Source organism: Coturnix japonica, chromosome 34 (genome assembly GCF_054131305.1).
Source record: "Coturnix japonica strain WE chromosome 34, WE-NBRP24, whole genome shotgun sequence".
NCBI lineage: Eukaryota > Metazoa > Chordata > Aves > Galliformes > Phasianidae > Coturnix > Coturnix japonica.
Genome location: NC_140696.1, coordinates 2,227,588 through 2,251,725, shown reverse-complemented (window position 1 = coordinate 2,251,725; position 24,138 = coordinate 2,227,588). Strand labels below are relative to the sequence as shown.

Sequence of the window (24,138 nt, the reverse complement as noted above, 5' to 3'; positions counted from 1 at the left end):
GGGAACTTCAGCAGTGCTCTCAAGTGTCAATTTGACCCATGAACTCAAAACCTCTCCACCCAGCGCTGCAAGAGATGAAAGAGTTCTTCTCTCTGGTTTTATCACAGTGCTCTGGTGGCCACCAGCACTCAGACTGCAGAGCTCAGCTGTGGTTTCCCCGAGATGCTTTGAGATGAAGGTAGGGGAGCAGTCACAACTGAGAAGTGTTTTGGAGGGGATAGAAAAGCAATGGCAAGAGGAGCATCCTCAGCAGCACCCACATATGCCAGGTCTGCGCCCTATGGTGCTGTCCCTAACACAGCACCTGGCAGTGCTGAGCTGGCTGCACCTCCTGAGGCCTTCAGAATGAACCTCCAGCAGCAGTCCTTTCTCCTCAGCCTCTTTTGTTTTCCTCTAATTTACCAGCCACGTGACGGGCCGCAGTGTGTGTATTTTCCAGCAGGTTACCTCCTTCCCTCATTTCTGGTCCTGCTGCTTTTGTTTTTTTGTTTCTTTACATGAAACACGGGCTGTGTGTGATGGGCTGCACCTCATCTCAGCATTTTCAAATCCTGCCCCTGCCAGCTGTGACTCATGGGCTGACAGCAGGGTGACAGGGCACCAGCTGCTGCCCAGGAAAACAAAGCTTAGCTGGGCACAGCCATGGAGCAGAGCTGCTGCCACCTCCCTGCTGAGATCTGGGTACCCCTGTGTGCTGCAGGATGCCCATGTTCTGTGCTCTGTGAGCCAAGGCTGCTCTGAGGCTTTGTGGTGTCCAGATGCTCTCGGTTTCTCTTGTACTTTTAATGTATGACCTTTCCATCAGCTCCCCAACGGGAAATTCCTCTTCTCGAGACAAATCACACTTCATCACACGGGTTTGCACAGCCTCCAGGAAAGCCTTCAAGCTCTCCTGTAGTCCAGCTTGCAAAGAGAATGCAAAGCCAGCTCAGCCCTGGCCTTGAGGCCATTGTCACCACCAGGCAGGGTATGGCCCTGGGGCCCATGGCTCACTCCAGAGCTGAGCTCTGCCCCTTATAGTGCCCAGACTACCCTTATGCATTGGGGTGTGGGGAAGGGAGGGAGCAATAGACCTGGTCTGTGTGACCAGACAGGACCTGCATGGTGTGGGACATTGACCCTGGGGGTACTGTGGGACTGCTGCTGCACTCAGTGATGCCCTGTGATGTGTTGTCAAGGTGCTGCTGCGCTGTGCTTTGTAAATCTAATTGCACAGGGAGGCAGACACGTGACGTGTTCCTATTTTCACTTTCTTGCCAATATACCGTTTCTTTGGAAAAGCCCCCATTGCTCCCGCCTGGGGCTGCAGGCAGGAAATGCCCAACCTTGCGCAGAGAGCTGAGCGCTGCTGAGTGGGTGGACAGCAAAAAAAAAAAAGTGGAAGTCACAGCACAGCTACTTTCCTCCCACTGCGCTAACTCCTCCGAGACGTCACTGAGCCAGCCAACCTCCGGGGGGAAAACAAGTGCTCACAGCCCGCCCGGCTCAGTGCGCACCCGGCTCTCCAACCCAGCACCTGCAGAGGATGCGCTGCAGCCATGGCCCTCTGCGCTGCCCTGCCCCTGTGTGTGGCTCTGCTGCTCACTCAACCAGCACACGGTAAGTGCCCCATGCCCCTTCCATGGGGGCTGCTCCTTGGGGCTGCTTCTCATCCCCATCCTGAGCCCACAGCAACAGGGACTGAGGCTGGGAGGTGGGGGAGAGGGGGATGAGCAGCACATGGGGATGTTGTGGTGGGGTCCTGTGGCTTCCAAGTGCTTTTGGAACAGCAGCCCCTCATCTGTCTCATCCCTATCTGTGAACCTAAAGCCTTCTGAGCACTCAGACCCTTTTGAGCATTGCTCACCACAATGCATTCAGTTAGTGCACACTCTGCGGGCAGCTCAGCTTCAAGGCTCGGTGTTCACTGGCTGACAGTGGTGTTGGGGGGAGCGAGCACAGAGAGGGTGGCAGATGTTATCGATTGGTGTTTTGCTGCCAGGTAACAGTACTGAAATTCAGGCAGGAGGTGTGAAAAAGTCTATTTTTTTTTCCCCCAGCAAGTAGGTGAGCAAAACAGGAAGGCTGAATCCAAACAGAGAGCTTACTAGCAGTCAGCAGCACTCGGGGGCGCAGACACAAAGGGGAGGAAAGCAGTGAGGTGCTCTTGGCTGGGCTCCCTCCGTGGGAGAGAGGAAGGGAAACAGAATGAGTAAATGCTGGAGCCTGGGATTGTTCTGGGGAAATCCCTGCGCCAGGACTTTGGGGCCAGCAGAGCACCCATGGCCATGGCCCTTTTTGGGAGCCCAAAGCTGATGGCATCATCCTGCAGGTGAGCTACGGTTAAAGCCCACACGCGTGCGCTTCGTGGCGGAGATGGTTTACCACCTGCTGCAGTGGGAGCCAGGCCGTGATGCTCCCAGTGACGTCCGCTACGACGTGGAGCACAAAGTGTGAGTACGGTGCCCAGGGGGTGCAGTAGGGACAGCCAGGCCCTCAGCACTGTTCTCACCCCGGCTGTTTCCCTGGTAGCTATGGCACTAACAGTCCATGGACCGCTGTCCCAAACTGCATGAAGATCCACGAGCACAGCTGTGACCTCACCTACTACACCCTGGATCCCTCCCTGCGCTACTACGCCCGGGTGCGAGCTGTGCTTGGAAACCACACATCTGACTGGAAAAGGACCAACGCCTTCTCCCCAAAGGAAGGTAGGTCAGCACCCACCCCCATCCTTGGCTGCCCTAAAGCCCTCAGAGTTGCATGAGGACCTTCCAACATGCTCCTGAACATCCCCTTTCTGCAGCCAGCCTGCGCCTGTCTGGCCAGAGCCTGACTGTGATGGACAACAGCATCCACGTGCAGCTGCAGCTGCTGCTCCGAGCAGGGAACCGCACTGTGAAGTACGATGACATCCAGAAGCACGCCAGGCGGTACCGGGTGTTCATCCGGCGGGCATGGGACAACCAGACGGTGAGCATCAGTCCTACACACAAGTTAACACTGAGCCAGAGCATTGCAGATATGCCCCTGTGCTGCTTACTATAGTGGGTCCTCTAGTTCACAGAGGGATGTTGGGTCTGGCTGTTGCCAGCAGCTCTGCTAAGCACCCAGAGGCTTTCTCTAGGGGATGGAGGAGGAGGGAGCAGAACCTTAGGACCAGCTCTTGGGTACCAGCTGTGCTCTTTCATTGCAGTATGAAGTGTGGGAGACTGCCCCAGAATTCGACATTCACAACCTCTTCTGGAACACTGAATACTGCATCAGTGTGGAGCCTGACGTGGCCAGCCGGAACATCCCTGCCACGCGCACTGCTGAGCAGTGTGTCACCATTGGCCACAGAGACAGTAAGGATGGAGTGGGGCTTGGGGGACCTTGTGGGACCTGGTCAGCTCCCAGCCCTGGTGGGAGCTGCGCCTGTTGTGGGGTCTCCACACAATCTGTGCCATGGGATTTGCACTTCCCAGCTCACCTGGGCATGTCTTCTTGTGCAGGAAGTGCAGAACTCATCCCCATCACTGTCAGCTCCTTCGCCATCGTCTTCTTCCTTCTGGGCATCCTTGGGGCTCTGCTGGTCTGCATGTATCTAAAGAAACCCATGAGGCCACCATCTGTCCTGGTAAGGCAGCGGGCACACAGTGCCCTTTGTGGCTGCTGCAAGGGATGGGAGAGGCAAGCCACGAGTGTTAATGAAACAGGGCTGACTCCTGTCTTTTCTGTTCCTCCCAGAAGTCCATCATAAAGCAGAGCTCGCTCTGGGTGGATCAGGAGGCCTCATCCTTGGGGAGCACGGATGCAGTGCAGCAACTGTTCCTGTGCCAGAAAGAGCCCCAGCACCACGGTGCCCCCAGCACCACGGGCACAGACCAGCCACCAACAGAAAAGAGTGGCCTGCTGCCAGCATGGCCCAAGGAGCAGGCAGTGGGGAGCAGGGACAGCAGCTGCACCAGCACAGACAGCGGCATCTGCATGCATTCTTCCTCCTCATCCTCATCTTCATCTTCATCCTCCTCCTCTGAGCTGAGCCACTCCGAGAACCGTGGCTACAAGCAGCAGCTGCCTGTTGGTGATGACAGTGGTGTGAGCTTGGAGAGCCCTGCTGGGAGCCTCATGGAAGCTACACACGGAGCAAAGCCTGACTTCTGCCCTGCCACAGAGCAGGACAGCCCACAGGAGGTGGAGTTCCGTGGGTACCTGCAGCAGTCCAAGGGCACGGTGGAGCTGAGGCAGGGACAAGCTGATGTGGGGACACTCTGGGCCTGTGCAGGAGCCCCTTGGGGCCCAGCTGGCACCGACATTGTGCTGGATATGGACTGCATGGAGCTGCCAGTGGCCAAAGGATACCTGAAGCAGTCCTCCCCTGAGTGTCTCTGCAGCCACACACCAGCCCTGGCTGCCCCAGGGTCCCCTATGCTGACCTATGGGGCTCCCCTGGCCTCCAAGGTCCCCCTCGATCTGGGCATCTTTGACACTGACCTGCTGGGGACGCTGCCGCTCATCTCCAGCCTCAGCTCCAATGAGTGGCTCACGGTGCAAACCAACTCGCTGAGCATACTCAGCAGGGACAGCAAGGACAGCCGCCTGTGAGCCCCCCTGTGACCCTGACACCACTACCTCTCACCACTGCCCCTCAGGAGCAGCCACTGGATAAGCTACCACCGACCCCTGAATGTCAGAGCATCGACCTGAGCACAGCCTTGGCAGACTTACCCTGGAGCCACTGGCATTGCCACAGCTGGGGCAGCTTCCTACCAAGCCCAGCACTCTAGTGACGCTAATGGACATGGGGACAGGCTGTGCTGAACCAAGACCAAGGACATGCACCAGCCCCATGGCACAGCACACAGCCCCTGAGTTTGGACTCACTTTGCCACACTTCCATTCCCCACTTTCCCCTCCTGCAGGTGAGCAGCACGTGGTTGATGCCACCCGAACCTTTCACAACATCGATACCGAAAGTGCATCACAGCACCACGTCAGCTTTCTCTATGCAGCTGTGGGGACCTCCCACCCTGCTGGCTGCCCTCTACCACAGCCAGGGACTCCCTCAGCCCTACTGAGCCTGCAGCCCCACACCAGTGAGCTCAGAACAATGGTCGATGTTCTACCACTTCATGTACAGATACTATTTATTCTATTTAATTTGTAAATACAGAACGGGATGAAGCATCATTTCTTCGCTCCGCTCGTCATTTCTCCTCATCTAAGGCTGGGTTGTGATTTCTGTTCTCAAATACAGGCATTCACCCACAGCAGACAACAACACTGTGGGGTTCAGATGCGCTTTGCAGCCCCCGCGGGTGCCCCCATCCCTCCTCCTTCCACTTCCACATTCTTTTTTCCTTGAAGTTGGGTTTTTTTTGCTCGCTTTCCCCCCCCCCCCCCCCCTTTCTCTTTCTCTGTCTCTCTCTCTCATTTTGGGGGTTGGACTTCCTCTGAAAGTCAGAGTCATCAGAAAGAAGCGTGAGGTTTCTGCGCTCCTGACGTCAAGCTCTGTGGCCATCCCCGGGGCTGTGCCGGGTGCTGCCGGTTCCCACTCACCGTGGGAGGCTCCAGCAGGCGGCAGCTGTGGCTCAGGGACACCACATTCCCCCCTCCCCTCTCCTTTCATTGAAACAGATGGCTTTGCAAGAAAACCACACGCTTTGGCTTCGAAAGCAGAGAGCACGGACAGCCCCTTTGGCTCAGGGGAACTACAGGCGCTCACATTTTCCTTGGTGAAGTCACAGCTCAACACGCTGAGGATGTTCCACTTCCATTCCTTCTGCAAAGCTCTCTTTCCTCCCCCTCCCTCTCCATGCAGTGTGTAGCATCACATCTCTTACCCTGGGAGCCAGAGGCAGGACTGCTCCTTTAAAGACCCTTTCCTCCCCAGCTCCAATACCTGAATGTATTTCCAGTGATGCTCCAACATTTCCAACGCATTTCCAACAAATCCCCATCCACAGAGCCCCGTGCCCGGGGGTGTGAAGCATTGAGGGGTGGAGGCAGCAGAAGGCAGACCAGGGAAGGGAAGAGCCACGCTGGGCACAGTGCTGTCCCATACAGCTCAGCCCCATGGGGACCTGTCCTGCTGTACCCAATGGCCCAGCACTGAGCTGCTGAGACCCACACCAGAAAGTCAGTGGGGATTTCTGCAGTGTTCTCTTTCACAGTCAGTACAGACTGGAGAAATTTCCATATTGGCACAGTTCCTTGAATAAGGGAAGTCTGATGTGTTCTCATTTCCTTACAGCGTTTTCCCCTCTTGCACAGTCAGCCATCCATTTCTGTGGCTCCTTGCCACACTTTTGGGCTGGTTCCTCATGCTCCTGCCCCAAGGTCTGCTGGGCAAACTGGAGTCCTAAGCACTGGGATGTCAGATCAGTGGGGAACGTAGGATTCCTTTGCTCTGCAGGGTGGGTGCTTGGGATGAAGCAGTTCCCTTTTTCCTGCGCTTCAAGAGGAGGCTGAGCCCATGCCTAGCAGCAGCTCTCTTCCAGCCCTGCCCAAGGCCAAGGGGGGCCGAGAAGGAAACGCAGGAGCAGAGAGAGAATGGAGAAGCTCGATATAAAACAGAAACAGCATCGCTCCAAATTTGGTAGAAATCCTGCGTATCTGGGAGGTGTTATTTAAAGAACCCAGAATAGACAAATTTCCCCATGGCCAGCTTTGTTCTGTCTGTGGTTGCTGGTGGGGGGAAGAGGGAGCAGGGAGAAGCTTTTAGTGCCATGCACTGTTATGTAGCTCTGCTGTGTATATTCCAGTCCCTCCTCCCTCACTGCTTTGGAGAGGGACTTTTAGAGAAAAAAATCCTTGGGACTATCCTAGGGAAAGCCAGAGCCACAAGAGGGGAAGGAAGCCTATGGTGCAGCACACTCACCACCACAGGAAGGCCCCATACACCACGCTCCAGGCTTTGCAGGACCTCCATGAGGCTGGGACCCCATGCACAAGGATCAGAACTATGCTCTGCTGCTCACAGCCCCTGCTCGTGGAAGCGCACGTAGCCGCTCCCTGCCTGGCTCACGGAGGCACTGATGCTGAACGGAGGTGCCAGCTCCACTGCCACTGACCTCAGCCTGCTGCTGGAAGGGGAGGGGTGTCAGGGGGGTGTTGGACCCTTGGGCATCTGGGAGAGACCCTCACCCTGCCCACGGGTTAGGGGCTGACGAGGGTCTGTAGCACAGTGCAGAGGGAACCTGTGTGACTAACTCACCGGCCAGAGTAGAGGTTGAAGATGAAGTCAGGCCCTGGGAGGAGAAGGAGGGAAGGAGAGGCTGTCAGAGGGCCCCGTGGTGCCTGTAGAGGTCTGTGAGGTGGCACAGGGAAGGGACAGGACAACCCCCTGGATGACCAGCAGCACTGGGACATCTCTGTGCATTCCCCCTGTGCACCTCCAGCCACCCTACATGCTGATTTTGGGGACCAGCAAATGCCATTCGTGCTCCCGACGTTCCTCCTTTATCCCCTCCCTGCCCTGCAGCTGCTTGTCCCCTGCTCTGCCCATACTCACGGCACCAGCCCCAGCCCTGCTGGTAGCAGACGAAAATGGCGTAGCCAAAAATGATCAGGATCAGCAAGGCCAGCCCAATGCCCAAGATTAACCCGAACACACTGATGAGACCTTGTCCTGCAAAGCAGAAGGAGAAGGGGCTCTGCAGATAAATACCTCGAGGGGCTTGAGATTATGAGCATCACCTGTAGTATCACACAGTGGTTGTGTGCGTGCCCCCATGCTGTGCCATCCCTCTGCTCCACTACGCCCAGCCTTGGGAGTGCAGGTAGCTTGCAGCAGTCCATGCACGGACACACAGTTCCCTCTAGAGGATGCAGGCGTCAGGGCAAGAGACGTGCAGAGCCATGTAAAGACATGCAGAGCCGTGTAAAGACATGCAGAGCCGTGTAAAGACATGCAGAGCCGTGTACAGCTGTGCAGAGCCACGCAGAGCTGAGCAAAGTGGACCCCTTTCTATTTTACTCCTATTACCCCTTGTCCTCTCGCTACACCCCCTGATAGAGTCTCTCCCTGTCTTTCCTGCGGATGCAGGTCCCAATAGGGAAGGTGTTCCCTGACCTTTATGCTGCCAACCAGCCCCACCAGGCCCTCGGAGCAGGCAGGCACAGCACAGGGACTGAGGGCAGGTACCGTCACACAGACAGGCATTGCGCCTTGCAGCATCAAGAATGAGCCAGCGGAAAGGGATGACCTAAGAGCAGCTAAATTTAGACAGATGCCGGTGGGGTGAGAACATTTCCCCTGTGGTCACTGTGTTTACATAATGCACAACGTCCCAGATCATCCCACAGACCTGCAGCACTCGCCGTACCTGATGGCACACGACAAACAGCCGGGGAGCAGCAGAGCATCACACCACCAGCTCTGGGACCATAGTGAGGATGGAGAGGACCAGCCCGAGCTCCCAGCAGTGCTGGGGCATGGGGGTGTAATGCTCCTTCTGCTGGGCCAGGGGGGAGCTGGGAGCCACAGGACCCCGCAGTGTGCGGGCAGGCAGCGTGCTGCTCAGTGACTCACTGAGCGTGGTGCAATCGCTTCCCTGAACCAGCTGGCTGCTGAAACTGCCCTGTCCCCATGCCTGCTGCTGGAGGGTGTGCTCGCTGCCCCTCTGCATTCCCAGCCTCTGCCCTCTGTGTATGCAAGGTGTTCCCTGTACAGCAGCTAAGCAGAAACCAGGCCCAAGTCCCATCTCCCAAAGAGAGCAGATAAGAAACTCCCCCCCCACACACACTCCGTTTGTGCTGTAAAACATCTCCACCTCTGCTTGATATGGGGGAAAAATGCCAACATCTTACCTGTCTCAGGTTCCATCTCCCTGTGCCTGCTGCCCTCCTGCAGGAGCTGCTCACGGCTGGCTGGGCTGGGAGCAACTCCCAGAGCCTGGTGTGTCCTGTATGTCCCCTGCTTGCCCAGTGACACCGCTCCTCATCCGCTGGCTAGACTGGTTCCCAGTGGAGAAAGCAGAGAACCCTGGCAGAAATCACCCTCATGCCCCAGCCTGACCTCCCCTCCCTGGGCTGGGCAATGCAGTTGGCTCTGCCTTCCCACTGCAGGCAGGAGCCAGCCCCAGCAGAGGTTGAGCTCATGGCACTGGGAACCCAGGGGGATAGGGATGCCCCAGGGGGATAGGGATGCCCCAGGGGGATAGGGATACCCCAGGGACATGGGTGCCCAGTGCAAGGTGCACAGGTGCTCATCCCCAAGCACTGTACCTGAACAGCTCTGCCCTCCCAGCTGTCTCCTCCTGGCAGGGTCCCACTCAATCAAGGCTTGGGGATACCTGCAAGGATAGGAGGACAGGGCAGCTCTGGTGCAGCACAATTAACATCTGTGTTTGGCAACCTTATCAAAGCCAAACTGAGCTGCAGAGCCAGGTCGGAACCACTGCACACTTGCAGGAAGGAGCAGGAAAGCAGCCGCTGTGACTGCAGGTGGGAGACAGCAAGTAGGGACATCAGTTAACAGCCCAGAAAGTGAGCAGCCAGAGGGGAACCCTGCAATGGGAGACACACAGGGCAGGAGCTGAGCCCTAAACATCCCCTTCTGGAGTGAGTTCTCCAGCACCAGGACCACGAGGTGATGGCCAGGACAGAGGACCAAGGGAAGGGCTGGAGGAAGAGGCAGCAGGGACTGACTGCTGCAGCCCTGCATGCTGTTGGCCACTCAGAGCCTCATGCTGCCCTGCCTGGCCCCTGTCTGACCCCAGACAGAGCCACGTCACACCAGGGCCACGCATGGAAGAGGTCAGGGAAGGGCAGCTGGGGTAGCAAAGCAGCCACAGTCCAGGAAGCAAAGCCCTGCAGGCGTACGGGGCTGTGACATAACATTTCCAAACCTCTGCTTCTTCCTCAAAGCCTTTGATTAACCTCAAAAGAGGAAGAGCCACTCCCTGCAGTGCCACCTCCTGCCCTGCCCCACCAACACTCACAGGCCAGCGCTGGGCACTGGGAGCTCTGGGAGGCAGCACTGTTAGGGGTCCTCGCTGTTGGGTTGCAGGGCTGCAGTTGCCCACAGGGGGCTGAGTTTGGTCCAGAGCCCCTGTGCCATCCCTCACCCATTTCCTGAGCTGTTTTTCCTTTTAAGCCACAGTTTGGTTCCTGACACTGGACAGGATGTGCCGGAGAACTCACTCCATCAAGCTGTATCTTATCATCAGTGAACACCAGGGAGCGTGGAAGCAGCATCTGTATTGCTGCCCATCCAGAGCAGTGTCAAGACTCTGGCACAGGGAAAGGACACATCCCTGGCTGTGAGCTGCAGGGATGCCATGCTCTGCAGGCTCCCACTGACACTGTGCTCACAGCTGGCAGCAGCTCTCACCCCAGCTGTTGGGAAAGCTCAATTACAGAAAGAGGAGAGGTAATTAGCTGCTCACAAATCCTGCACACCCACCACTTCCAGCATGAGTCTATGTGACTTTCTAGCCAGGAGCTGTGCAAGCTGAACACTCCCTGACCCCAGCCTCGAGGCAGCCAGAGAAGCTCCTGCAGCCCAAAGCTGAGCAATGTCTTGCCCTTTACAAACACCTTTTAAAGGGGGACTGCAGGAACCCCTTTGCCCACAGCACTGCCAGCCCTGTCCTGAGCAACAGCAGCACATCCATCCAGCACAGCATCTCCACCAAGCAATGTGGTTTGCAGGGATGCATGCCCATCCTCCAGCATGCATCCATTGCAGGGAGTTTGGGGGCCATGTGCTGCAGCCATCTGCTGGGTCTCAACCAGCACAGGACACTGAGCTGCTGCTGCCCTGCATGTCACCTCCCAGCAAAGGTGCCACTTCCTCCCTGCATGGTGGTGCAGGCACACACTGAGTGACCCCAGGGACAGGGACATGTGCTGGCCCCATAACCTCAGGTATAAACTCTTCTTTCCTTTCCTCCTCCACCTACCAGTATGTCTGTTTGAAAACAGCCCAGCGCAATGCGGAAGGGATGGGCGACGAGCGGGAAGGCTGTGGTTCCTCTCATCATCTATAGAGGAGCATGAAAAAATCCTGCTCTGTCAGTCAGCTCGCTCCTGATAAAGTGATTCTGTGACAGTGGCTCCGCAGGTGAGTCACCCATCGGCAGAACCCCGGGGAGATTAGTGCAGGTGATGGTGCTGCTGATAGACCGGTGTTATATTACAATACAAATCATAATTCCTGTTTCACAACTCCCCTTGTGGGTTTTAGGGAGTGCTGGGGCGGTCCTGCCCCAGTGTGAGGACGGCACGGGGCAGAGCAGCACAGCACAGCACAGCACAGCACAGCACAGCACAGCACAGCACAGGGTGGTGGGAGCAGCGCGGGGCCGTGGGAGCAACGTGGGGCAGAGGGTGCCCACGGCCTCCCCGTGCCTGGGATTTTCGCTGGGTTTCTGCAGGCAGAAGACCCCCCCAAGGAGCTGGAGGAACATGGTGAGTGCTCTGCTCCCCAGCCCTCCCCTGAGCTATCGCTGTTCCCCTGGACAGCTCAATGCTGTTTGCTGCAGGGGGATTTAGCGAGCAAAGTTGTGGCCATCTGCTCCCAGGCTGGTCCTATCCTGGACCAAAAGCTTTCCTTAGCTGAGCAGCCATTCATGGCCCAACAAAAGCCCCCAGCAGCACTGGGATGGGGAGCTGAGCCCCTGCACAGGATCAATGGCTGCATGCACATGGGTTGGATTCCCTGCAGCCAAGGAGGGCTTGGGATACAGCCTTTAACACAGGCTGAAGCTCAGTTTTGAACTGGAGCATCCCACCTCCAGGAGCTGTGGCACAGGCTCCCAGCACAGCCCATGAACTACGCCCAGGCAACAATCGAGGGCAGGCCGGCCATAGCTGCGTTCATGTTTTACCAGACAATAAGGCATGGGAGCACAATTAGTTACGGTAGCAATGGGTTCCCAAGGAAATTATGTGCCTACATTCCATGCAGGAGCTGGCACGGCTCTGGCTTTGAATTTAACCAGTGAAGCTCTTGCTTTTAGGCTTTGAGAGCAAGCAAAGACAGCCCCTGGGACAGCTCCTATTTAATATCCCTTACCTGGGTGCCAGAAGTCCACCCTTACCTGTTGAGGTGGGGTCCAGAAGTAGCAGTTGTGGAAACGCTCTCAGGGCTGAAGGGCATTAGGATGAAATGTAACCGTGCTGCTCCTACAGCACCCAGAAGGCAAGAGCGAGGTTCTGAAGCACCAGCTCTGAGGCAGCAGCTGCAAGCAGGGCAGGAATTGTGTCTGCCTGAGCCCACCCAGCTGGTCCCCCTGCCAGCTCATAGAGGAACAGAGTCCTGAAAGACCCAGGCAGGATCAGTGCTGTGCTCATTGCTTGCCCCAGCACTGTTGCCACGTCTCCTAGCAGCAGCACAGCTCTCCCTGCCTACCTGAGAGCACTTGTTCCCATGGGCTGGGCTGGTTTCCCCAACCCTGCATAGTGCAACAGCTGTGCCAGTTGGAGCAGAGTATTTCAGGCTCTGCTCTGGGCCAGCCAGAGGCCATCGCCTACTGCAGCATGCCTGAGTGGCACAGCCCAGCAGTCACGCTCATTTCTTGATGCACGAGGAGGCATTTGTTTCAAAAAACCCGAAGTTTGAAGCCTCTGTTGCATTAGGATCATAAATGCTTGGCATGAACAGCCTGTTACTGGAGCTGTATTAGTGATGTCCTGAGGAACACTGCAGCTGCTTGCTCTGGTGATGCTGCGCTGGGATAAGGCAGGTTCTCACTCAGGGTCTCTCCAGCAGCAGTTTTCCAGCTAACCCTGCTGTACACAGGGCAGGCTCTGTGCCCACCCAGCACAGCGGTCCTCATTTCACTGGGCTGCCCTGGGCACTGTCAGCTTGGAACTCAGTGAGGCAGCCATCACAGGGCAAGCTGGCCATGCTGCTACTGACCCCACCGTGCACCAGCAGCACTTTGCTCTTGCAGCTCACTGCCTGCTTTTCCTTTCCACTTTACAGGACCCAGCCTCCGAGCGGCTGAACAATGAAGGTAATGCACATGGGGCTGGGGGTGCCATGGAGGCAGCCAGGTGGGGGTGGCACTGCCAGTCTCCCTGCTCTGTGTTGCAGAACCCGGCATGAGACCCAAAGCCTCAGAGGCACAGCCCTCCTGGAAGCGGATCGGCATCCCCATCCTGGTGATTGTGCTCGTCCTCGCCTGCCTGGCTGCGGTTGGGCTCCTGGGTGCGGCTCCTGCTCTGTTCTGTGCCTGCTCCTGCCCATTGCTTGGCTGGGAGTGGTTGTGCTACCACCATCCTGAGCCCCCAGCCCCAAGCTGAGCTCCCCACTTCCCCCCCAGTCAAGGTTTACCTGGACCACCACTACTTCATCTGCAAGCAGCCCCTGAAGCTGGTACCGCTGAGGCAGGTTTGCAATGGGGAGGCAGATTGCCTGCACGGTGAGGATGAGGTCAGCTGTCCCCAGCAGGTCCCTGAGGGGCCAGAGGCTGCCGGTGAGTGCTGGGAACCCCATGGAGCCCCATGATGCAGCATAGCCCCTGCCCAGTGAGGTGACCCAGGGCAATGGTGACCCTGTCCCTTCCTGCAGCTCGCCTGTCCAAGGACAGATCGATCCTGCAGGTGCAGAACAGGAACACTGGATCCTGGCACTGCGTCTGTTCCGACCACTTCAGCCCAGCATTGGCAAAAGCAGCTTGTGAGGAAATGGGCTACGGCAGGTACAGGGCTTCTTTCCCCACACCTCACTCACTTTGATCTCTCACTCTCCCCTAAAAGCCTCTCTGAGTGGGCTGTTGTGTACATATCCAGCACTCAGAGCCCTGCACTAATGGGTACAGCCCATCCCCAGCACACAGAGCACTCGGTGTGCCCATGGAACCTGGCAGCTCCCCAGGCAATCCCAGTGCTGTGTCCCTGCTATGCCCAGCTCCCAAATCTCTTTCCCTATCCCTCCACCCTTTCTCATCTTTCCTGGGGGATCCGGGAGCTCTTGCTCCCTCTCCATCTCAGCTCTATGGGTGAACATTTGGGACCTGCTCCTAAATCTTCAGAGCGGGATAACCCCTTAGTCTCAGTCCCAACCCAAATCCAACCCCTGGCCATGCCCTGACTCATGCACATCTCTTCCAGCACCCCAACCTTCTACGCAGTGGATGCGGGTCCAGGACAGCCCCTGCCTCCCCGTGAGCTGATGCTGAGCAACGGCCGCCTACAGCTTCCCGAGCCAGGCAGGTGAGTGCCACCCATGGGAGCACTGCTGGTGCTGAGCTGGAGCCGCTCCTGTGCAGGTCACAGCCCTTCTCCTCTCTCTTCTAGGAAGTGCCTTTCTGGATCGGTTGTTTCGCTCTTTTGTTCCAGTAAGTACGGGGACAGCTCTGTGCCTTACGGGCTTCGTGCTGCTCCCTGCACAGCCCTGTGCACCCAGCTCTGGCCCTGGGTGGGTTCACTTCTGCTGATGAATTACTCTGATTAAACAAACCTGGCGGTGGGATGGAGAGCAAAACACGGGGGTGAACAGATTCAGGCAAGCCTGGGAACGATGCGCAAACAGAGAACAAAAGGGGGTGTGCCCAGTGTGCCACCGAGGGGTGACACAGCGGTGTGGAGAGGGGTGAGGCCGTGGCAGCCTCCATCCAGATCCCTTCCCGAGCTCACATCGTGCTGTGCTCTGGTGAAGGCTGCGGGGAGAGCGTGAGGACACCGCGTGTGCTGGGAGGGCGACCTGCAGCCATCGAGACGTGGCCGTGGCAGGTCAGCCTGCGTTACCGCGGGGAGCACATCTGCGGCGGCAGCATCATTGATCCCCTCTGGATCCTCACCGCTGCACACTGCTTCAGGTGAGCCGGGGCTGGAGCGTGTCCTAAATGAGCAGCACATGGGCAGATGGGAGGGGTGGGAGCTGTAACATGTCCGTGCACAGGAACAACCCCATCATACCCAGCTGGCGCGTGAAGGCCGGCTCCGATGTCCTCTCTGGCCCTGCCACCCTTGCCATAGAGAAGGTCTTCCTGCCCGAGGGGACGTCCACATCTCCCAGTAACGATGACATCGCGCTGGTGAAGCTGCAGGTCCCTCTGCATATGTCAGGTGAGACGTGGTGCACCCCAGCACCTTGCACCCAGGATCCCAGGCTCTCATACACAGGGATGGAAGCACCGACTGCCTGGGCTGTGCTGGCTGCACGCGGTGCTTGGGGTGCTCAGCAGCACCTCCTGCACTTCACTGTGTCTCACCCTGCAGACAGCATCAAGCCCATCTGCCTGCCCTACTTCGATGAGAACCTGGAGCCAGGCACCCCGCTGTGGGTGATAGGATGGGGCTACACACAGGAGAATGGTGAGTGGGACATTGTGAGCTCACTACCCTGTTAGGGCTGCTTGGGGACACCTCCAAATGGCCACATTTTGTTGCGTGCAGGCAAATTGTCAGAGACCCTGCAGCAGGCAGAGGTGAGGCTGATCGACATGCAGAGCTGCAACCTGGAGGCGTACCATGGCAAGGTGACACAGAAGATGCTGTGTGCTGGGCTGCCCGAGGGAGGGGTGGACACCTGCCAGGTGAGGGGCTGCTTCTGGATGCCCACTGGGATGCCCAGACCTGAGCTGGGCAGGTTGTTCTATGGAACAGCCCCATGGAGGTGATGCGTGTTCACAGCCAGCATTGCTCTTTGGCAGGGGGACAGTGGAGGGCCCCTGCTGTATTCAAACAGGCACTGGCAGGTGGTTGGTATCGTCAGCTGGGGCTTTGGCTGCGGCACCCCCAGCACTCCCGGTGTCTACACCAGTGTCAGAGCCTACCTCAACTGGATCTACACCATCCGCAGGGTCAGTGTCCTTTGCACCTTATGGTCACTGCTCTGCTGTGGCTTCCCTTCACCATTCCTCTCCTCTCTCCCCTTGCAGTCGGAGCTCTGAGACCTGCCAGGACACCGGTGCTGTGCCAGGGGCCTGACGAGGAGGCAAAGGGCAGCTCAGGCAGCGGCCACAGCCTCGGAATGCACCCAGCCTGAACTCCCTTCCGGACGGAGATTAATTTATTGCCCTGTGCTGATCCTGCTGTGTCAGGGTCTATGCTGCTCTTTGCTCATTACTGTTTTACAGAGATAAACGATGTTTGTGCTTTAGTGTATCGCCTTTAAAATAAAGTATTTGTGGGTTTTTTTCCATGCAGCCTCTGAAAGCTCCGTCTGTCCCTCCTGCTCACAGCTCATCCTGCAACCAGCTCCACGTGCTGGGCTGCTTTCCCATCCCTGCTCTAAACAGGGGCCAAATGAGCACCCAGAGGAGTCCAAACCCTGGCAAACCAAAACTTTATTTCACTCAATGCAAAGCTGGGCAAACCCTAAAGGTGCAACGAGGTGTTTGAAGTCATCACGCAGCACGTGGTGCACACCTGGTGTTTATTGCAAGTATCTCCTACAGGTGTTGATATATGCGTATACATACGTGACCGTCACAGCTCACACCTCAGGCAGCGCCTTCATCCCACAGAGCCCATGGAAGGCCCCATAAGAAGGGGTCCTGCAGGACTCCCCCCACCCTGCTCTGCACTCCACACTGTATCTATAGGCGTATGGATAGAACCTCATTTCAGACACGGGTTACGCTGATTTCCTCCATCAAGCCAGAGGAATAATCCATGCATAGTACAGCATTGCATATCCTGGGGTAGGTGGAACAGTGTCCAGATACCGACTAAAAAAGGCTGACAGGTTATAGGACAGCTAAAAAGAGTTCTGTAAAAAAAATCCCTTCCTGCCCTGGAGGCTTTTCTGTGAGGGGGGCCGGGGGTCTCGGGGCGGCTCCAGCCCAAGCTCTCATGCACGACAGGGGTAACGCGGGGCATTCACAGTGTGCCTCTGCTTGGGAGCTCAGAGCGCTGTGCAGAGCCCCTGCTGGGCAGCTGAGGGCTGAGCCCCGTGCTACAGGTGGGGAAAGTGAAGCACAGCGAAGTCTCCCCAGTGCCGGAACCCTCTGCGGGGACCCTCTGGCTTCTTGCACACCCCTCACCGAGAGATCTTGATGTGCTTTACTAAGAGTGAGCCAAAAAAAGCCTCACAGCAACCCCTGCGAGGTAGAGCAGCGCTGCTTTCCCCGTTTTACAGACGGGAAACTGAGGCACGGGGACGTCCCAGGGTCACCCCGCCAGCCAGGGGCAGGATGGGCAGCAGGACGGGGCAGCCCTGGCCCTGCTCCTCCTCTAGGATCCAATCGTGCTCCCCCCACAGCTTTCTTGGAGGAAAGGGAAACGCACTCAGCCACTTTCCCACCGGAGTCTAATAGAAAAATACCCACGTAACGAGTGAAGCCTTAGAAAGAAAGCCCTGAAAGCATCACTGCCTTCAAACGAGGGGGTGTAAGTACGGGCAGAACCAGCACAAACCCTCGGCACGGCACGGCACTCCCCGGCCCCTCTGTCCCCAGCGGGCAGGGCAGGCAGTTCGCTCCATCCCATCCACCTGAAGCCCCCCTCCCCCCCCCCAATTCCCCGCGGCAGCCCAAGTCTTTTCCGAGAAGCAGCGCAGGTCGCAGGCACGTGTGTAATAGAAACATGTCTCGAGCGTTGGCAGTTTGGAAAGGAAACAAAAGGGAGAAGCTCCCCGCCGGCCCCCACCTCACCTCCCCGGGGCGCAGGGCTGCTTCATGCCTTCGGAGGCGCTTTCTGCTCCGCTTTGGAGCCCGCCAGGCCGTTCTCTGTGTTGTCGTTCCCCGAGGAGCTGACGAGACACTCCTTCCTGCGGGGAGCACACAGCTGACACCCGGCCCCACCGCCCCCCAGCCGCCCCACAGGGTGCCCGCACTCACTTCCCATCCTGGGTCTTCTTGATGATGAACAGGACGACCCTCTTGACAAGCATGAAGAGGATGAGGAGGCCGATGAGTCCACCCACAACACCCACAATGATGAGCGTCACGGTGTTGTCTGTCTCCTCCACTGTAGGGCAGGAGGGGTGGAAGGGGTTTGGGTCAGGGCACCCCCAGGCACTGTGAGCCCAGTGCTCGCCACCCGCCAGCAGCACTTACTCTTATGGACCACAGTGAGGAAGATGGTGGCATTGTGCTGCGCCTTCTTCTCCTTGGGGTTGAGGACATGGCAGGTGTATCTGCCGGCATCGCTGAGCTCCACATCCTTCAGGACGATGGAGATGTTGTTGTCCTTCCCAGTGGTTGAACCAACAAATTCGACCCTTGGATTGCGTCCCACGAGGATGGGCTCAGAGGTTTTGCTCTTGATCTTGCCGTGGTAGATCTGCAGAGGCATGGTGGGGTCAGTGGGATGCAGCACACCTGCCCTGCCTGACTCCTGAGTGCAGACACAGCCAAGCATGGATGCAGTGGGTCAGTCCCACCACCCTGCAGCAGTGCAATGGGCCACACAGATCTGCATTACTCTGGGGCAGGGAAAGGTCCCTTTATTCTGGGATCATCCAGGTTCTAAGGACAGAGCTGCTCCAAATCCTCCTCCTTACCAGCAGGAGAGCAGTGTGCACAGCAGGAAGGAAGCATATCTATACCGAAGATTTAGCATTTCAGAGCAAGCACACGAGGAGAAAATTAACCATATTTTGCATAAAGTATAGCCAATTTGTGAGCAATTTATGAAAGACAATCAGCTTTAGGTGGCAGAAACTCCAGGCCAGCTTTGTTCCAAAGCACAGGCATGCACAGGTGCTCCACCCGAGCTGGATGTGCTCAGAGGGAGAGCATCCCATGGGAGGAGGAAAGCAGCCAGTGAGAAGCACATCTGAAAGGAGCTGACAGGAAAACACAGGCAAAGCCTGGAGCGCACCCACCAGCTCCGTCGAGTTGAAGTACCATGTGAAGATCAGATCCTGGAAGCCAATGCAGGTGGTGAAGGTGCAGGGCAGCAGGACGTCGGAGCCGTTCAGTGCCATCACAGTGTTGGTTTTCCCCACAGACACCTCCAGGGCAAAGGCAATGGCGAGGATGTACAGACCTGGTGGGAGGAGAGCCTTCATCCCATGGGCACGGCCACAGTGCTGGCCTCATCCACAGGACAGCATCAGGCCCTGCCTGGCTCCCCCAGAGACAGCACAGATTCAAAGGGATCCATAATATCACCACAGATAAAGTATGCAAATGAAAGCCCTGATTTGCGTATCATCCACAGAGCCTTCAGCTAAGCTTTAAAGGGGGGGGGCTTAAAAAGAAAAAAAGAAGGCAAAAGCACTCTGAAAGCAAAGCAGAGCTCTTCATTCTCAAAGCATGAGCTCAAACTCCAATTAGCATCGCTGCCCTGGATGGCTGCCAGCCTGCCCTACCCTTCCCTTCACCCCAGCAGCAGAGCAGTGGGTCCTGGTGGAGCGGCAGAGCATGCCCTGCCTGCAGCCACTGCTGCCAATGGATGACCTTCAATGCTGCTCTCTTGTGCTGGCACAGAGAAGCACTTCGTGAAGTCCCAGCTGCAGGAGGTAATGGGGTCCCATGCAGGGAATGTCCCCAGCACAGGGATGCCAGCACCAGGGCTCCATCCATGTGCCATGGAAAAACCCAGCAGAGCATCCCCCACCCCACTCCCAGCACTCAGCAGGACCCACCCACACCCACAAAGCTCCCCCTTAGCGCTGTGCCATGGGGTCACTGCTGGTCCCAAAGCCACTTCCCAGTGCTGCTGGCACCCAAGAGCTGACCTCAGCCTCCCCCCGCCCCCACAGCCACTTCTGTGCTGATTTATTCTCCCACACATGCCGTGCTAACAGCTCCCCAGGCACGTCACAGCCCAATCCAAGCCCAGAGCCCTGCATCCTGGGCTTCAGGCCCTGCTGCAGTGCTGCATCGAAGCACTGCAGGGGAAGTTACTTAACTTTACAAAGAAGTGTTTCTCCTTCTGCTGGAGGCTCCTTCGAACACTGGGAGCTGTGCAGCCCTGGGGATGCCAGGAGTGTCGTGGGGAGCTGGGGGCTGTGCCTCCAGCTTTGGGGGTGCCTGGCTCTGCAGGATGCCTGAGGAGGCAGGTGCTGCAAGGGAACATTTACTTGCAGGAAAGATGATTCCTTGAGGCTTGTGACACTTCTAATCCTACCTGCCATGGTTATAATATCATAAACATAATCTGGGCAGCATGCAGGGGGCAAACGGAGGCTGATCTTGTTCCTGTCATGCTGTGACCTCAGGAAGGCAGAAGTGATAAGTTACCACTAAATAAAGCCTAGAGGAAGCACAGAGGGGTCACCAATAGGAGCTGTTGCTCCACTTAACACCATGTGTCCCATACAGCTGCACCTGGTGCCTCCAGAGACCCAATTTGTGCCCCTCGAGGGATCAGGACCTGCCTGGGGCTGCCTTCCCTCGAGCAGCAGCAGCACCATTGCAAGAGATGGATGGGGAGCAGCACCACTCGAGCAGAGAGGTGTGCACCTGGGGTGCAAGACAGCAGCAGGAGCTCAGAGCAAGGCTTATCCCCAAAGGGGCAGTTGGCAGCCCTCCATTGGCAAGCTGGTCTGGGAACCACTGCCCTAATGGAAAGAGCTCATAGGATTCACCAAGAAAGGCACCAGGCGCCCCCACCCTCTTCAATAAAGCCACTCTGTACAACCTTTTATTGCCCACAAACATCAACGTGACCTCTTGGCACGGGTCTCCCTCCACCTGGAGGCTACACAGGAGGAGCTCCCGAGCTCCGGGCTGTGCTCAGCAGCGGGTCAGCCAGGTGCAGCCAGGAGCCCCCTGCCAGCCCTGCAAACACGGCACCCCCGGACACACGCACCCCCACATTGATGCTCCCCCCAGCAGCATGGGGACAAACTGCCACCTCCACCCCCACGTGCTCTCCAGCATCTCCAGCATCCCCCTGCAATCAGCACTGAGCCGGGGCACGTTGAGTGGGGCACCCAACCCCTTGCACGGACGCATTAATTAAACGCCTTTTTGTGCCTCCAGCTCACTTCAAGTAACCTTAAGAACTATCCCTTCTAAAACACCTCCCGAAGGAGTTTATCCCAGCCCAAAAGCAGCAGCATCGGGAGCACCGGGATGAGCGACGCAGCGCAGTGCCCCGGTGGGTGCGGGCTGATGCGGGAAGCCTGGAAGCGGCCCAGGGGCTGCAGCACGGGGACGGCTGCGGGCTCCTTCCTCCGAGCAGCCGAGAGGGAGCGGGGTGGGGCTCGGCTTCCCCCCAGCCCCACGCTCCCGGTTGCAGCCCCGCAGCACGGAGATCGAGCTGGGGAGAAGCGCATGCAAAGGGTCGTTGGACAGAATGAACCGTAAAAAGAATGACCTGTCGGCGGGCGTGCTGGCGGCTGCGCCGAAGCAGTGCATTGCTTCCCTACGGCTATCCCCGTTAGCAGGCAGGTAGCGGAGCAGCGGAGCGGGGCAAAGCGGGATGCAGCGCTCGCAGGAGGAAGCTCTGTGGCCGGCAGCGATTGATGCGGGTGCGGGCTGGAGCCGGGACTTCAGAGCCCTCCCTCGGACTCGGCTGCGAAGTCACCTTGGCCAAACCACTTATCCTCAGCGCTTCGGACTCCCGTCTGCAGAGCAGAGGTAATTGTGTTAGCGCTCGCCACATTCATCCCAGCAGCGGCGTCCGGTTCCTTGCGGTGCGGATGCAAAGCGGCCGCGAGCGAAGGGCGGGCGACGAGACGGGGGGTCACCCAACCCGGGGTACCCCACGGCGGGCGGGGCTCCGGGCATCCCCCCGGCTCCCGGTGGCAGCGGGCACCCCTCGCCCTTACCCAGCAGCGCGGCCAGCAGACGCGGGGCCATGGCTGCGGCGCGTCCCGTCTGCCCGCAGCGCCCGGCTCCGGCCGCCCCCGCCGAGGCCGAGCCGAACCGGGCGGAGCCGCGCCGGGAGGAGGAGAAGGAGGCGCCGAGCCCCGCCCCGCCGTGTCCCCGCGTCCCTCGGTGTCCCCCGCATCCTCCGGAGCCCCCCGCTCCGCCCACCCAACCGGCTTCGGAGGTTGCACGGATGCAGCCCCGCAGCGGGTGGATGCGCTTCCTCCGCCGGGAGAACAGTTAAACCCGGCCGGGCTCTCACCCAGCGCCCACCCCAGCAGCCCCCAGGGAGGCACTGAGTGTCCCTGCAGACACAGATGGGGACGGAGCCGTTCATCGATGGGTGCGGGTGTGCCCAAAGTCTGCCTGGCGCCGCTCTGAAAACTTACTTTGTCTGCCCAAACGTGTTCTGAGATAATTGGCTGCACATATGTTCACCTATCAGCAACCTCTTGCTCGCCCTCCATCCATTAGACATAACCTTCAGCAGACCGCATCCCAAAATGTGCTGGTGCAGCCTCTGCTAATGGAGGCCTCCAGCAACGTGAAGTGTGAGGATGGAGCTCTGCATTCCCACCCAGGGCCCTTTAGGGAGCGAGACCACTGTGTTGAGCAGTGAGCTGCAGGCGGTGACGCATCCTGAGGCCAGGCACAGTGGGACAGGAGAGGAGGTGGCACAGCACTCATTCCTGGCACAAGGCACGTGTCCCAGCCAGCAAGAGGCACCAGGGAGGAGGGAGGCAGAAAGCAGGATGCTCTGTGAGGCATTGGGGTATCCTGGGGGACCCAGTGGTGTCAGTGGGGTGAGGAGAGAGGGCTGCTGAGCTGGAGAAGAGACAGAAGTGCAGGTAGGTTGGTCTGGGTAGCACAGGCAGCCAGTGCTGCAGGAGCAGCATAGAGAGTATTGCTGATGCTGCAGGAGGTGTCTCAGTGGCTGTGATAGATACAGGTAGGTGACAGATATGGGTAGGGGATGGATACAGCCAGGTGATACAATCCGATGCGCTTAGCCAGCCTCCTCCAGGACAATGTGCCCCTGCAGCCCTGAGCTCCCACTGAGCTGTGAAGTCACAGGTGCTGCCCACAATGTGCTGGGTCCAGCTGTGCCCTTGGCCCAGGGCTCTGAGCACGGTGCTGCCTGTCACTGGACATGATGGAGCTGTCACACTTGGCAGCCCTGGCCACTATCCTCAGCCGACTGCTCTCATCAGACATCTGCTGCTGCCATGGATGTGGAACATGATCTGCTCCCTGCCAGCCATGTGTGCCACGGCCAGGAAAGGGCACTGGGGGATTTGGCACGGTGCTGAGATGTCCGGAGCACAGATAGCGCTGCTCAGAGGAAACTCTTTTTGCTGAGCCCAGCACAAGGCTGCAGTGTCTGGTTACAGGGAAGTCGAGCACCCCCTGCTCGGACTCTGTCACCTCCCCAGAGGGATGGGACGCAGAGCTCAGGGGTCCTTCCTGCTGGCTGCTTGCACCCGGAGCTGCAGGGCTGCTGCATTCCTTCTATTTACCCTGCAAAAATGGGACTGGGAGGGTTAAAACGCCCGAGGAGGGCTCCTGCTTCCCTCCACGTGGGCAGGGGCACAGGGTAGGGCTGAGCAGAGCAACGTTGGACAGCAGCTTTCAGCACAATGCAGCAGACTGCACAGCTTCAGCAGGGAGCAGCTCCAGCAAGGATGCAGGGATGCTCTGGCCCCCTCCCAAACCTCCTGGAGCAAGCAGAGCCCTCCTGCAAAAGAGGAGGTGGCGACGCCAGAGCAGGACTTCCCATCAGCACCTTATATTTACTGCAAGGTCCTCTGGCTGCGACCTTTAGAAGACGAGGCGGCCTGGCAGCCAGCTCTGCAGCAGCGTCCCGGCTGGAGCTGATGGAGGTCCGGGCACACGGACTGCGGTGAGTGTTTGGCTGCTGTGCCATCCCCAGCCCTCCCCTGCCTGCAGCTCTCCTGGGCAATGCTTTCCTCTCCCCCTGCCTCCTCTCCCATGCAGAGCCGTCCTCCCGCTGCCCATCCTGCTCTCCAGCAAGTCCCTATTTGGGGGACCCTTTAAAACAAGCTGGAAAAGGGGAGCGGTGTCCCCAGGCAGGCACTGCAGAGGCAGCTGCACAGAGGCAATGGTACCGTGTCCCAGGGGGAAAGTTTCTTCTTGACTCGATTCAAGCTCTGCTGGACCCTTCCTGCTCTGTAGTGCTGCCCTTCACCCCCTGCTCCATTCCCCCTCTGCTCACTGCCCCCGGTCCCTCCGTGCAGAACATCAGACTGCCATTACACTGAGGGGACAAAGCTGTCCCCAGTTCATGACCTTCTTGCTGGTGACCATCCCATCAGTGCTGGCTATTGGTGCCTATTGCTCCATCTGCGCTCACCCATCCAGAGGGCTGCTCCTTCCAGCTCCTTCCTATGGGTACAGCACAACCTGCAGCACAGTGGGGCCATCAGCGCAGCATCACCGACCTCCTGCCCTTCCCCAGGGGGAAGAGAGCTGTGCTGTGCTTGCCTGACCCACG

The 24,138-nt window shown here is 58.1% G+C and overlaps 4 protein-coding genes and 1 long non-coding RNA gene across 12 annotated transcripts; 2 read left to right on the top strand and 3 right to left on the bottom strand.

Moving 5' to 3' along the window:
• The first annotated feature begins 1,389 nt into the window (after positions 1–1,389).
• On the top strand, positions 1,390–5,151 carry IL10RA (interleukin 10 receptor subunit alpha). Of its 2 annotated transcripts, XM_015884124.3 has the most exons (7): positions 1,390–1,599; positions 2,312–2,432; positions 2,512–2,690; positions 2,786–2,952; positions 3,176–3,326; positions 3,474–3,598; positions 3,709–5,151. In XM_015884124.3, exons 1-7 carry the CDS (start codon positions 1,539–1,541, stop codon positions 4,564–4,566), a joined length of 1,662 nt encoding a protein of 553 aa, XP_015739610.2. In that variant the 5' UTR covers positions 1,390–1,538; the 3' UTR covers positions 4,567–5,151. The 2 variants fall into 2 exon arrangements, with proteins under 2 accessions (XP_015739610.2, XP_085382097.1); XM_085525971.1 differs by having other exon boundaries at positions 3,176–3,598.
• A 1,178-nt stretch (positions 5,152–6,329) lies between these two features.
• Positions 6,330–8,920, bottom strand: SMIM35 (small integral membrane protein 35). Of its 3 annotated transcripts, none has more exons than XM_085525985.1 (5): positions 8,773–8,920; positions 7,475–7,591; positions 7,178–7,211; positions 6,842–7,046; positions 6,330–6,463 (listed from the first exon to the last, which is right to left on the bottom strand). In XM_085525985.1, the coding sequence occupies exons 1-4, from the start codon at positions 8,786–8,788 to the stop codon at positions 6,938–6,940; spliced, it is 276 nt and encodes a 91-aa protein (XP_085382111.1). In that variant the 5' UTR covers positions 8,789–8,920; the 3' UTR covers positions 6,330–6,463; positions 6,842–6,937. The 3 variants fall into 3 exon arrangements, with proteins under 3 accessions (XP_085382111.1, XP_085382113.1, XP_085382112.1); XM_085525987.1 differs by having other exon boundaries at positions 6,842–7,043; XM_085525986.1 differs by lacking the exon at positions 6,330–6,463 and adding an exon at positions 6,518–6,648.
• A 198-nt stretch (positions 8,921–9,118) lies between these two features.
• LOC146755275 (uncharacterized) lies at positions 9,119–12,145 on the bottom strand. The gene is made up of 3 exons (XR_014938216.1): positions 12,009–12,145; positions 10,869–10,949; positions 9,119–9,257 (listed from the first exon to the last, which is right to left on the bottom strand). It is a non-coding gene; the product is annotated as an uncharacterized LOC146755275 (long non-coding RNA).
• TMPRSS4 (transmembrane serine protease 4) lies at positions 11,063–16,060 on the top strand. The gene is made up of 13 exons (XM_015884129.3): positions 11,063–11,376; positions 12,896–12,926; positions 13,007–13,120; positions 13,236–13,388; positions 13,484–13,613; positions 14,026–14,127; positions 14,212–14,252; positions 14,573–14,732; positions 14,816–14,982; positions 15,136–15,231; positions 15,313–15,452; positions 15,570–15,719; positions 15,798–16,060. The coding sequence occupies exons 1-13, from the start codon at positions 11,074–11,076 to the stop codon at positions 15,807–15,809; spliced, it is 1,599 nt and encodes a 532-aa protein (XP_015739615.2). The 5' UTR covers positions 11,063–11,073; the 3' UTR covers positions 15,810–16,060.
• Positions 16,061–16,187: 127 nt separating this feature from the next.
• On the bottom strand, positions 16,188–22,036 carry SCN4B (sodium voltage-gated channel beta subunit 4). Of its 5 annotated transcripts, none has more exons than XR_014938214.1 (6): positions 21,587–22,028; positions 21,133–21,382; positions 18,689–18,852; positions 17,919–18,144; positions 17,700–17,829; positions 16,188–17,629 (listed from the first exon to the last, which is right to left on the bottom strand). XR_014938214.1 is itself a non-coding variant. In XM_085525976.1 (6 exons), exons 3-6 carry the CDS (start codon positions 18,788–18,790, stop codon positions 17,536–17,538), a joined length of 552 nt encoding a protein of 183 aa, XP_085382102.1. In that variant the 5' UTR covers positions 18,791–18,852; positions 21,133–21,382; positions 21,587–21,675; the 3' UTR covers positions 16,188–17,535. The 5 variants fall into 5 exon arrangements, 3 of the variants coding, with proteins under 3 accessions (XP_085382102.1, XP_085382103.1, XP_085382104.1); XM_085525976.1 differs by having other exon boundaries at positions 21,587–21,675; XM_085525978.1 differs by having other exon boundaries at positions 16,278–17,629; positions 21,343–21,375; positions 21,587–21,714.
• Positions 22,037–24,138: the final 2,102 nt, after the last annotated feature.